The sequence below is a fragment of the Bubalus kerabau genome, chromosome 14 (genome assembly GCF_029407905.1).
Source record: "Bubalus kerabau isolate K-KA32 ecotype Philippines breed swamp buffalo chromosome 14, PCC_UOA_SB_1v2, whole genome shotgun sequence".
Classification (NCBI taxonomy): domain Eukaryota; kingdom Metazoa; phylum Chordata; class Mammalia; order Artiodactyla; family Bovidae; genus Bubalus; species Bubalus kerabau.
Window position 1 is genome coordinate 13372002 of NC_073637.1, and position 13544 is coordinate 13385545.

A 13544-nucleotide genomic window follows, 5' to 3' on the forward strand; every position below is an offset into this window, starting at 1 on the left:
TGTGAGACACGACTGAAATGACTTAGCATACATAAAACAGATAAGTAAAAAACTGCTGTGTAGCACAGAGAACCCTACTCAATACTCTGTAATGGTCTGTATGACAAAAAGTGGATATATGTATAAACTCATTCACTTCACTGTACACCTGAAACTAACACAACATTGTATGTCAGCTACACCAATAAAAATTTAAAAAAGTATTAAAGGAAAGCCAGCACCATATAAACAACATACACTTAAATAAAAGAGATGAAGGCTTAACATACAGAGTAATGTTTTTTATTCACTGATAAGCTAAAGGTCCATTTCAAGATGTTTCTTTCCTTTGTATGATTGATTTGTTTTATTAGCAAGCAAAGCCCTATAAAGGATGGCTTCATCTAGTCCTCAGACTCAGATTCACCTTCATCTTGACTAATCTGGAAGTAACAAAGCCCGTAGGTCTCCTTGTCAAATGCAACCACATGAAGCCAATCAAGAAGATTGTTCTTTTTAAGGTAACTCTTGGTTCAGTTCAGTTCAGTTCAGTCCAGTCACTCAGTCATGTCCGACTCTTTGCGACCCCATGAATCGCAGCACACCAGGCCTCCCTGTCCATCACCAACTCCCGGAGTTCATTCAAACTCACATCCATCACGTTGGTGATGCCATCCAGCCATCTCATCCTCTGTCATCCCCTTCTCCTCCTGCCCCCAATCCCTCTCAGCATCAGAGTCTTTTCCAGTGAGTCAACTCTTCGCATGAGGTGGCCAAAGTACTGGAGTTTCAGCCTCAGCATCCATGCTTCCAAAGAACACCCAGGACTGATCTCCTTTAGAATGGACTGGCTGGATCTCTTTGCAGTCCAAAGGACTCTCAAGAGTCTTCTCCAACACCACAGTTCAAAAGCATCAATTCTTTGGTGCTCAGCCTTCTTCACAGTCCAACTCTCACATCCATATATGACTACTGGAAAAACCATAGCCTTGACTAGATGGACCTTTGTTGGCAAAGTAGTATCTCTGCTTTTGAATATGCTATCTAGGTTTGTCATAACTTTCCTTCCAAGGAGTAAGCGTCTTTTAATTTCATGGCTGCAGTCACCATCTGCAGTGATTTTGGAGCCCCAAAACATAAAGTCTGACACTGATTCCACTGTTTCCCCATCTATTTCCCATGAAATGATGGGACCAGATGCCATGATCTGAGTTTTCTGAATGTTGAGCTTTAAGCCAACTTTTTCACTCTTCTCTTTCACTCTCATCAAGAGGCTTTTTAGTTCCTCTTCACTTTCTGCCATAAGGGTGGTGTCATCTGCATATCTGAGGTTATTGATATTTCTCCTGGCAATCTTGACTCCAGCTTGTGGTTCCTCCAGCCCAGCATTTCTCATGATGTACTCTGCATATAAGTTAAACAAGCAGGGTGACAATATACAGCCTTGACGTACTCTTTTCCTATTTGGAACCAGTCTGTTTTTCCATGTCCAGTTCTAACTGCTGTTTCCTGACCTGCATATAGGTTTCTCAAGAGGCAGGTCAGGTGGTCTGGTACTCCCATCTCTTTCAGAATTTTCCACAGTTTATTGTGATCCACACAGTCAAAGGCTTTGGCATAGTCAGTAAAGCAGAAATAGATGTTTTTCTGGAACTCTCTTGCTTTTTCCATGATCCAGTGGATGTTGGCAATTTGATGTCTGGTTCCTCTGCCTTTTCTAAAACCAGCTTGAATATCTGGAAGTTCACAGTTCACATATTGCTGAAGCCTGGCTTGCAGAATTTTGAGCATTACTTTACTAGTGTGTGAGATGAGTGCAATTGTGCGGTAGTTTGAGCATTCTTTGGCATTGCCTTTCTTTGGATTGGAATGAAAACTGACCTTTTCCAGTCCTGTGGCCACTGCTGAGTTTCCCAAATTTTCTGGTATATTGAGTGCAGCACTTTCACAGCATCATCTTTCAGGATTTGAAATAGCTCAACTGGAATTCTATCACCTCCACTAGCTTTGTTCGTAGTGATGCTTTCTAAGGCCCACTTGACTTCACATTCCAGGATGTCTGGCTCTAGGTAAGTGATCACACCATCGTGATTATCTGGGTCGTGAAGATCTTTTTTGTATAGTTCTTCTGTGTTTTCTTGCCACCTCTTCTTAATATCTTCTGCTTCTGTTAGTTCCATACCATTTCTTTCCTTTATCGAGCCCATCTTTGCATGAAATGTTCCCTTGGTATCTCTAATTTTCTTGAAGAGATCTCTAGTCTTTCCCATTCTGTTGTTTTCCTCTATTTCTTTGCATTGATTGCTGAAGAAGGCTTTCTTATCTGTTCTTGCTCTTCTTTGGAACTCTGCATTCAGATGCTTGTATCTTTCCTTTTCTCCTTTGCTTTTCACTTCTCTTCTTTTCACAGCTATTTGTAAGGCCTCCCCAGACAGCCATTTTGCTTTTTTGCATTTCTTTTCCATGGGCATGGTCTTGGTCCCTGTCTCCTGTACAATGTCACGAACCTCAGTCCATAGTTCATCAGGCACTCTATCTATCAGATCTAGGCCCTTAAATCTATTTCTCACTTCCACTGTATAATCATAAGGGATTTGATTTAGGTCATACCTGAATGGTCTAGTGGTTTTCCCTACTTCAATTTCAGTCTGAATTTGGCAATAAGGAGTTCATGATCTGAGCCACAGTCAACTCCCAGTCTTGTTTTTGCTGACTGTATAGAGCTGCTCCATCTTTGGCTGCAAAGAACATAATCAATCTGATTTCGGTGTTGACCATCTGGCGATGTCCATGTGTAGAGTTTTCTCTTGTGTTGTTGGAAGACGGTGTTTGCTATGACCAGTGCGTTCTCTTGGCAAAATTCTATTAGCTTTTGCCCTGCTTCATCCTGTATTCCAAGGCCAAATTTGCCTGTTACTCCAGGTGTTTCTTGACTTCCTACTTTTGCATTCCAGTCCCCTGTAATTAAAAGGACATTTTTTGGGGGGTGTTAGTTCTAAAAGGTCTTGTAGGTCTTCATAGAACCGTTCAACTTCAGCTTCTTCAGCGTTACTGGTTGGGGCATAGACTTGGATCACTGTGATATTGAATGGTTTGCCTTGGAAATCAATAGAGATCATTCTGTTGTTTTTGAGATTGCATCCAAGTACTGCATTATGGACTCTTTTGTTGACCATGATGGCTACTCCTTTTCTTCTAAGGGATTCCTGCCTGCAGTAGTAGATATAATGGTCATCTGAGTTAAGTTCACCCATTCCAGTCCATTTGAGTTCACTGATTCCTAGAATGTCGACATTCACTCTTGCCATTTCCTGTTTGACCACTTCCAATTTGCCTTGATTCATGGACCTGACATTCCAGGTTCCTATGCAATATTGCTCTTTACAGCATCGGACCTTGCTTCTATCACCAGTCACATCCACAGCTGTGTATTGTTTTTGCTTTGGCTCCATCCCTTCATTCTTTCTGGAGTTATTTCTCCACTGATCTCTATTAGCATATTGGGCACCTACTGACCTGGGAAGTTCCTCTTTCAGTATCCTATCATTTTGCTTTTTCATACTGTTTATGGGGTTCTCAGGGCAAGAATACTGAAGCGGTTTGCCATTCCCTTCTCCAGTGGATCACATTCTGTCAGATCTCTCCACCATGACCCGCCCATCTTGGGTTGCCCCATGGGCATGGCTTAGTTTCATTGCGTTAGACCAGGCTGTGGTCCATGTGATCAGATTGGCTAGTTTTCTGTGAGTATGGTTTCAGTCTGTCTGCCCTCTGATGCCCTCTTGCCACACTTACCGTCTTATTTGGGTTTCTCTTACCTTGGACATGGGTTATCTCTTCACGGCTGCTCCAGCAAAGTGCAGCTGCTGTGCCTTACCTTGGAGGAGGGGTATCTCCTCACTGCCAGCCCTCCTGGCCTTGAACGTGGAGTAGCTCCTTTCGGCCAAGATACTTCAAATACCATTTCTTAGAAACGACCACGATTTTATTCTTGAAGCTTTTAGTGTGAACGACATTCCCAAGTTTTCCAGTCTTTCCATTCATTTTAAGCTTTTCCTGCAGAAACTGTTCAAAATTTCCAGAATCAAAAATTCTATCTTCTACTGGATGAGTAAGATCCAAATTAAAGTTCCAGGTTGACTTCTTAGGCTTCTTGTCTTTCTTTAGCGCCACCTTGAAGGCTTGCTTGCATGATCAGAGCGCCAATTATATTCTGACTACACCTGTCATTGTTTACTACTACTTCAAATGATAATATTTGTTCAGTAAATAACTATGTAAAATAAAACCTAATTAGAATATCTCTAATGGAAGATGTTCCCTATCAGTCCCTATTTTACTAGTCACCGTGGAATGATGTTGCTATTATTTTTATAAGAAGGCAGACACAAATGAGCACTTCTTTTATGAGATCATTTGCTTTCTAGAGTGGACTTGATTCTGCTACTTACCTTTAATCTCCCCTATTTAAATTTCACAATATGAGTAATAGGTGTCCTTATTCACACCATGAAGAAATTAGGTTTAATAAAAGGAAACTGGGTCCTACACATTGATCAGTGCTTTCTCAGACTTTTGGATTTCTGAATGCTTCTATGTTCACAACACTTAAAATGTACTTGCATCCACCTTAAAGGAAAGGAGAGGACGGATTTTGATGGCAGCACACACGGTATTTCAGTTTTTATTGATCACACGTTCTAGAAGTTAGAACAACTTTGATTATCTGAAGGAAGAGTTAAGAAAAAGATATTAAGAAATACATGATGCTGATAGGGAATTCATGTTTTGGTATTTACGATCCACATAAACCAGGTTCTAGAGTCACACCTGATGCTACCAAATAAACCAGCTCCCTCCTCTGTATATCCTTTTCAGTTTCCCATGAATACCTAAAATCCAGCATGTCCCAAACCAAACCCATCACCTTCCACCTCCTCCCCCATCCCACCCCACCCCCAAGCCAACGATCATCTTCTCGGGTACTCTGCTCATTGATTGGCATTTCTACCCAGCCTATTTCCCAAACCAGATATCTCACTTCATGTTCCCTCTCCTCCTACATCTAACCAAGACTTGAAAAATCTAAAATCAATAATTTGCAAATCTCCATTTTTAACATCCACCTGGCACTGCCTGAATTCAGACCGCCATCCTTTGTCAACTTCACTTGAATTGACACAATGGCGTATTGTCTCCAGTGCTGAGTGGTCCCTTTCAAGCTGTTGTTCTGTAAACTCTAGCAAGGTGATTTTGGGTTTAAGCGAGACTGATAGTGTTGCTTATCTGCTTATCAATCTTCAGGGGTTATTCTTGACTTCGGGAAGAATTCCAAATTTCTTAGGAGGATCTCACTGTGCCAATGGTCTCTGCTACCTTCTTCAACTCCATCCCCCACCCCACCACACAGCTGACATGTTTCAGCCAGGGTGGATGCTGTGTGCTTCTTGCAGAGGACTCCGGCTTCCATCACTCTTGGTAGTCTGCACATGGTACTCGTGCTTCCTGGAAAACTTTGCTTCCCTTTACATCCATTTGAGTGAGTAATTTTTCAGATTTCAGCTTAACAATTGCTTGCCGTTGGAAGCCTTTCCTGATTTCTAGGACTAGGCTTTCCCTTATCTGCTTCCCCTACTGTTCAGTGACCTCTTTGAAGATCTGTGGTTCTGTTACTAAAATTACATCCTGCAGTCTGTTATAGAGCCCAGCATACAGTAATCGTTCAATAAATACTTATTGAAGTTATGGCATGTCTACCGGAAAGAGGAAATTGGGGGCATTTGCTGAATTGCTTCAGCAAATTACTTTGTCTCAATTATTCTGATATTTTGAGATGAAGCCTGAGAGAGAGAGAGCGCATGTTCATACATGTCTAACTTGAGTGATTAGTGTTATTACTGTCAACCTTTCCTTATCTGAGTTTGGATGAATAAATAAGGCTTGCTTAGAGGCCAGAGAACTTAGAATAACTTCTGACTTTGAGAAGTCAAACCACTTATATTGGTCTTATATTGCTGTGTGACAAATTACCACAAAATCAGTGGACTTAACATAATACCCATTAATTAGCTCTTAGTTCTCTAGGTCAGAAGTCCAGCATGAACTGTCTGGGTTCTCTGCCCAGGGTACTACAAGGTAGAAATTAAGATGTCAGCTGGATTGAATTTTCATCTTCATGCTCTAGGAAAAAAATCTCTCTTTCAATCTCGTTCTTGTTGGCAGAATTCAATTCTTAATAATTGTAGAACTCAGGTTCCTGTTTCCTTGATGGCTGTCAGCTCTCAGCTTCTAAAAGCCTTTTGCATTCTTTGCCAGGTAGCCCCTTCCATATTCAAGTCAGTAAAGTGAGAGTGAAAGTCACTCAATTGTGTCCGACTCTTTGTGACCCTATGGACTGTAGCCCACCAGGCTCCTCCCAGTCCATGGGATTTTCCAGGCAAGAATACTGCAGTGGGTTGCCATTTTCCTTCTCTGGGGGGATCTTTCCAACCTAGGGATTGAACCCAGGTACCCTGCCTTGCAGGCTTGTGATGGTGTGGCCACTTATTTGCATGGTTGAATTGCTGACTTTCTTTTCTACTGTCAGCTGGAGAAAACTCACTGCTTCTAAAGGGCTCATGTGTTTAGGTCAGGCCCACCCTCATACTCTGTCTTTTTTTTTTTTTTTTAGTTTTATTGCAGTATAGTTGATTTACTACATTGCATTATTTTCTGGTATACAGCAAAGTGAATCAGTTATACATATACATATATCCATTCTTTGTAAGATTCTTTTCCCATGTAGGTCATTACAGTATTGAGTAGAATTTCCTGTGTTCTACGGTAGGCCCTATTAGTTATCTATTTTTTTTTTAATTGGAGGCTAATTACTTTACAATATTGTGGTGGTTTTTGCCATACATTCACATGAATCAGCCATGGTGTAGTAGTATGTATATGTCAATTCCAGTCTCCCAATTTATTCCTCTCCCACTTTCCCCCTTAGCAACTTATTTTTTCTTTGTCATAAAGTCATTTGGTATGGGATCTTAATTACCTCTGCAAAACCCTTTCACAGCAGTACCTATATTAGTGTTTGAGTGACTAAATAATAAGTATGAATATGCCAGGGTCCAAAAATCTCCTGGGGCATTTCAGAATTCCACCTGCCACATCAGCAAATTGTATAAAAAATAAAAATGAGTGAAAACCAAATAGAAAATCTACAACAGAATTTGGTGCTCATAGTTGGATTTAGGTGGAGGGAGACATGTCCTAATAGTGATGTTTGATGCTATAGAATGAGGACCTTGTCCAATGCAAACATCAGTCAATGTAAATTGGAGGCTGTGTTATTGATTTAGCTCCACATTTCATAGCTTTCTCCCTCTCTCTGACTGGCCCTGGATACATGTTTTACCAAATTCTTTATCTTTTCCCACTTGTCATTACTATCCTTGCTACCATCATTTTCATTGCTACCATTCATTGAATATTTATTCTGTATCAGTATGCCATGTATCTTTTCAATTCCTTCAGCAGCTCTTATGTAGTTATTACTGTGTTCATTTCATAAATTCACTTAAGACCATTCAGTACATAAGTGGCTGAAACTCTAGTTGTGCGACTCAAGTCCAGTATTTTATCTCAGTATCATGTCTGTGTCTTTCGGGATTGTGATAAACTAGATTCATTCAGGATCATGTGTTTGTAATATAAGGATCAGAATGCAGTACCTTGAAAATTCAAATTTTCTCCTTAAAACTTTTCATAAGTCAAGTCAGTAGCTAAAGACACATCCCACCTGCCTTCTGAGCAAATGGCTCTTATGGGCAGATAACACATCCCATGTTTATTTCCTCTGTCATGATCTGTTAATTATGAACTAAGTGACCGAATCATCTTAATAAAACCAGCCTCTAAATACTGAACTGTAAACTTGCATGAATCAGGATCATATGTCCTGTGAGGATTTTTTCTTTCTTTTTAAATTGAGTTTCACTTTAACATTCCCAGTAAAGTGTAACAATAGGATGCTCTGTTTCAAGAGTTTAGTCAGACCCAGCTGCTATGAAAATAATATGTTTGAGAAAATTGACTTGACATTTGATGGCCTTATGATTCTTCTGACAGGATATAATCAACTCATTAGGGAGAAACAGAAGCCTGCCTTGTGTTGCTACGTAATTCTGGGCATGACTGCATTCCCTCCAAGCTGGGTGGCTGAGCTTTCAGGGAGAACTAGGGCTCCACTGCCTTGGGGCCAGCAGGCAAAGTGACTGAATTTATGTTCTTTTCCTCTGTCTACTGCCCTTGATCTGATGAGTGGGAAACTTTACTTTCTTAAGCCAACATTTTTTTTTTTCTTCTTTTTCTTCTTTTCCTCTCCTGAAGTCTAAATTTATAACAAGGGCTGGGATTTAAAAGATTCTCTCAGCCTTCCCTCCACTCAGGAATCACTGGGGCAGCTCTCTTGGGAAAGTGATTAGAAGCAGGAAGTGGCAATTAGGATGCTTGATTTCAGTTCCCAGGACTATCGTGAGTTCTCTGTGGGCCTCTGACTGACTCATCTTAACTTCTCTGCTTACTCCCCTGCCATGAAACTCCAGCATCCAACTCCCTGCTGCTTTGTCCATGTTTTTCTCCAAATAGGCAGTTTGGAGGTAGGACAAGTCAACCATCTTTAGTGTCTAAATCTCAACTCCCTAGCACCCAGGAAGAGATGAAATTTCTTTAGGCCACATTTTGGCATCTGTAAAGTGGGACCAAGAAGAACCACCTTGAAAAGCTATTATGAGTGCCAGAGGAGATCACTTATAAGACTAGCAGGGTTCTTGGTGTGGGTCTTAAATTCTACACTAGGTTTGTTTTCCTGGAACTTTCAGCAACTTATGTCTTTCTATTCAAGTGGTCAGTAAATATGTGCTTGACATTGTGTTACAAAAGGCCTCAAAATAATCATACTGAATATGAAATTGAATTATCGCAATGATGGTGATTTATATGCATTTCAGGATTTTGAGCTTACAAAGTTATTATTCAGTCTATTCTCAGTTATATAGGGTTCTGATTCACTGTATTATAGTATCACCAGAAGAGGAACTCTGTCTTTTGTGTCCTGAGCATATAGGGAAGTTCCTAGTACATAGAACACATTCCTTGAAGATGTGCTAAATGAGTGAATTTAATAATTAACTAAATGTGCTTCAAATATTTTTCAATTTCTATGTTTGACTTCCTCTTGTATTCTTTATACTGGGGATCAGCAAACTATAGCCTATGGACGAAATACTGCCTGCTGTCTGTTTTTGTAATAAAGTTGTATTTAAGCAGAACCATGCCCGTCCACTCTTGAGAAGGAAATGGCAACCCACTCCAGTATTCTTTCCTGGGAAATCTCATGAACAGAGGAGCCTGGTGGGCTGTAGTACATGGGGTCGCAAAGACTCGGACATAACTTAGTGACTAAACAAACAGCAGCAATGCCCATCCATTACATATTGTCTATGGCTGATTTTGCACTACAGCACAGAATGAAACCGTTGTGACAGGGACTGTATAGACTGCAAAATATTTACTATTTTCTTTTTCCAGTTTTTGCTTTGTAACCCCTACTCATCCTTCTTGAATTTATTTATATGACTTCCTTTCTGGAATGCCTCCTTTGAAGTTTCCTAGTTTGGTTAGTCACTCCTGGTCATGGGCCTAGGTCTAGGTCTAGTCGCTTCTTGTACTTTTCCTGTTAAAGCACTGATCAGCACTTTGCACATTAAGAAACCCACCTTATTAGGGATTACTTGATTTGTCCCGAATAATACCAGTAAGTAGAGAGAATGGATTTGCTCTGAGATATATCTGAATCCCAGGGTTACTTTCTTTCTACTATACCTTGTTCAGTTGCTAAGTTGACTTTTTGTGACCTCATAGACTACAGCACCCTAGGCTTCCCTGTCCTTCACCATCTCCCAGAGTTTACTCAAACTCATGTCTGTTGACTTGGTGATCCTATTCAACCATCTCTTACTCCGTCTTCTCCTCTTTTCTTCAATCTTTCTGAGCATCAGGGTCTTTTCCAATGAGTCGGCTCTTCGAATCTGGTGGCCAAAGTATTGGAGCTTCAGCTTCAGCATCAGTCCTTCCAGTGACTATTCAGAATTGTTTTGCTTTAGGATTGACTGGTTTGATCTCCTTGCAGTCCAAGGGATTCTCAAGAGTCTTCTCTAACACCACAATTTGAAATCAACAGGTCTTTGGCTCTCATTCTTCTTTATGATCCAACTCTCACGTTTGTACATGACTACTGGGAAAACCATAGCTTTGACTATATAGACCTTTACTGCCAATGTGAGGTCTCTGCTTTTTAATATGCTGTCCAGGTTTTTCATAGATTTTCTTCCAAGGAGCAAGTGTCTTTTAATTTTATGGCTGTAGTCAGTCTTCAGTGATTTTGGAGACCAAGAGAATAAAATCTGTCCCTGCTTTCTCTCTTTCCTCTTCTATTTGCCATGAAGTGATGGGACTGGATGCTATTATCTTAGTTTTTTGAATGTTGAGTTTCAAGCCACCTTTTTCACTCTTCTCTTTTACCCCCATCAAGAGTCTCTTTAGTTCCTCTTCACTTTCTTCCATTAGAGTGGTATCATCTGCATATCTGAGGTTGTTGATATTTGTCCCGGCAATCTTGATTCCAGCTTGTGATTCATCCAGCCAGCATTTCACGTAATGTACTCTGCTGCTGCTGCTGCTGCTGCCAAGTCGCTTTAGTCATGTCCGACTCTGTGCGACCCCATAGACGGCAGCCCACCAGGCTGCACCATCCCTGGGATTCTCCAGGCAAGAATACTGGAGTGGGCTGCCATTTCCTTCTCCAATGCATGAAAGTGAAAAGTGAAAGTAAAGTCGCTCAGTCATGTCTGACTCTTTGTGACCCCATGGACTGCAGCCTACCAGGCTCCTCCGTCCATGGGATTTTCCAGGCAAGAGTACTGGAGTGGGTTGCCATTGCCTTCTCTGTGATGTACTCTACATATACATAAAATAAGCAGCGTGACAATATACAGCCTGGTTGTACTCCATGTCCAGTTCTAACTGTTGCTTCTTGATTCACATATAAACATATATCCCCTCTTTTTTGGATTTCTTTCCCATTTATGTCACCCCAGAGCACTGAGTAGAGTTCCCTGGGCTAAAGATTAAATAGATAACTAACAAGTAGGTTTTTGTTATCTCTCTTATACATAGTATCAATAGGGTATATGTGTGAATCCCAGTCTCTCAATTCATTCTTCCCCTCTCTCCCTTTCAAACCTGGTGTCCATACTTTTGTTCTCTCTGTCTGTGTCTCTCTTTCTGCTTTGCAGATAAGATAATATATACCATTTTTATAGATATCACATATATGCATTAATATACAATATTTGTTTTTCTGACTTCACTCTGTATGGTGGTCTCTAGGTCCATCCACATGTCTACAAGTGGCACAATTTTGTTCCTTTTTATGGTTCGGTAATATTCTGTTGCATACATGTACCACCTATTCTTTATCCATCAGTCTGTTGATAAACATTTAGGCTGCGTCCATGTCCTGTCTATTGTAAACAGTGCTGTAATATTGGGGTGGATGGGTCTGTTTTGAATTAGTGTTTTCTCTGCATATATGCCCATCTTTGATTGATCCTTTTTCATTGCCCACTTCCCACAATATACTATGAATTCAATTACCTAAATATTCATAGAATATGGGCACATTAATAGAAAGTAGAATATTTGATTCCACAATTATTCACTGAACACCTGGTATGTCATAGGCTCTGTGGCACTTCTCTCCATGACATGTGACACTGTCTTCATTTATGCTCTCATTACATTTTATCTGGATTAAGAGTATTATTTTGTGACTGACTGAGGCTATTTAAAGGGCTTAGACTAGATAAGTAAGGGTTAGTTGACAAGAAAACCAATTAGACTAGGTCAGACTGTTCATTCTTTTATTGTAAGTTGATATCTTTGATTTATAATTAGAACCACATTTGATTCTAATCTATTTATATGGGATCCATGCTGAGGAAAAAATATCACATAGATGATGAGTTAGAAAGTTAAGAGCCAGTTGCCTTACAGTGATTGGAATGAGACAGTTACTCAAGTATTTTCTACTAGTTACAAGCACCAAAACAGCCAAATGAATTGGTATAGATTTCCATCTATCCAGTCCTAAAACATCCATTATATTGATTGTAGTAGATCAATACTGGGGTCCTTCTTCCCTATAAACTGTGAAGGAAACATTCATATCTGTTCTTTCCTGGCCTACATTGTTGTCTAAAAATAGGGTAAGTGCTTAGGGACCATGTCAAAAGTAATAAAAGTGATTAGAAATAGCCCACTTTTGAGTATGATATAGTAATAGGTTGCCTCATTATGAGTAACAAGACCTATTACCATATTCTGGTGGTGAGTGCATGACTAGGAGCAAGTCACTTAAGTTCTTTGAGTCTCAGTTTTTGTTGTTTTTAAATTGATGTAGAGTTGCTTCACAATGTTGTGTTGGTTTCTGTTGTATAGCAAAGTGAATCAGCCACAAGCACACATATATCCCTTTTCCTCGTATTTCCTTCTGATTTAGGTCACTACAGAGCATTGAGTAGATTTCCCAGTGCTACACAGTAGATTCTTATTCAGTTCAGTTCAGTAGCTCAGTCATGTCATACTCTTTGCAACCCCAGGGACTACAGCATGCCAGGCTTCCCTGTTCATCACCAGCTCCCAGAGCTTATTCAAATTCATGTCCATCAAGTCAGTGATGCCATCCAACCATCTCATCCTCTGGCATCCCCTTTTCCTCCCACCTTCAATCTTGCTCAGCATCAGGGTCTTTTCAAATGAGTCAGTTTTTTTGCATCAGGTGGCCAAAGTATTGGAGCTTCAGCTTCAGCATCAGTCCATCCAATGAATATTCAGGACTGATTTCCTTTAGGATGGACTGGTTGGATCTCCTTGCAGTCTAAGAGACTCTCAAGAGTCTTCTCCAACACCACAGTGCAAAAGCATCAATTCTTCGGTGCTCAGCTTTCTTTATGGTGCAGTTCTCACATCCATACATGACTACTTAAAAAAACCATAGCTTGAACTAGATGGACCTTTGTCAGTAAAATAATGTCTCTGCTTTTTGACATGTTGTCTAGGTTTGTCATAAGATTCTGTTTAGTGATCTATTTTATACATAGTAGTGTATGCATGTCAATCCCAATCTCCCAATCCATCCTGGTCCCATTTCCTGCTTTGGTATCAATGAATTTGTTTTTTACATTGGTGTCTCCTTTTCTGTTTTGTAAATAAGATAATCTATTGAGCCTCAGTTCTGCCCTCTGTAAGCTGAGGTTAACTGCCTGACATCTTTACAGTATAATTCCTAGTAGCATATAAAATATATGTGAAACCATTTAAAGATTGTAAGCACTTTACATGAAAAGTTGATTATGTCTTTTCTGAGGATTCTATTTAAGTGTGTAAGTTCAAGCCTCTGGTTACTTAACCTCTAAAATGATGTTTCCTCACTTTGCTTAATGGGAATAATAGTACCCCAG

The 13544-nt window shown here is 40.2% G+C and overlaps 1 protein-coding gene across 1 annotated transcript; it reads right to left on the reverse strand.

Annotated features, from left to right (window-relative positions):
- Positions 1 to 383: 383 nt before the first annotated feature.
- Positions 384 to 5470, reverse strand: LOC129627257 (60S ribosomal protein L22-like 1). The gene is made up of 4 exons (XM_055546866.1): positions 5356 to 5470; positions 5043 to 5218; positions 3926 to 4164; positions 384 to 513 (listed from the first exon to the last, which is right to left on the reverse strand). Exons 1-4 carry the CDS (start codon positions 5468 to 5470, stop codon positions 384 to 386), a joined length of 660 nt encoding a protein of 219 aa, XP_055402841.1.
- Between the last annotated feature and the right edge of the window lie 8074 nt (positions 5471 to 13544).

What these genes read in the sequence shown, in the direction of transcription:
- LOC129627257 (XM_055546866.1), bottom strand. Translation starts at nt 5,470, where the DNA reads ATGTGCAGACTACCAAGAGTGATGGAAGCCGGAGTCCTCTGCAAGAAG. An exon ending in TTTTCAAGTCTTGGTTAGAT is followed by an intron (nt 4,165 to 5,042) that starts GTAGGAGGAGAG and finishes TGATCATGCAAG; the next exon opens with CAAGCCTTCAAGGTGGCGCT. An exon ending in AAATGGTATTTGAAGTATCT is followed by an intron (nt 514 to 3,925) that starts TGGCCGAAAGGA and finishes TGAACTGAACTG; the next exon opens with AACCAAGAGTTACCTTAAAA.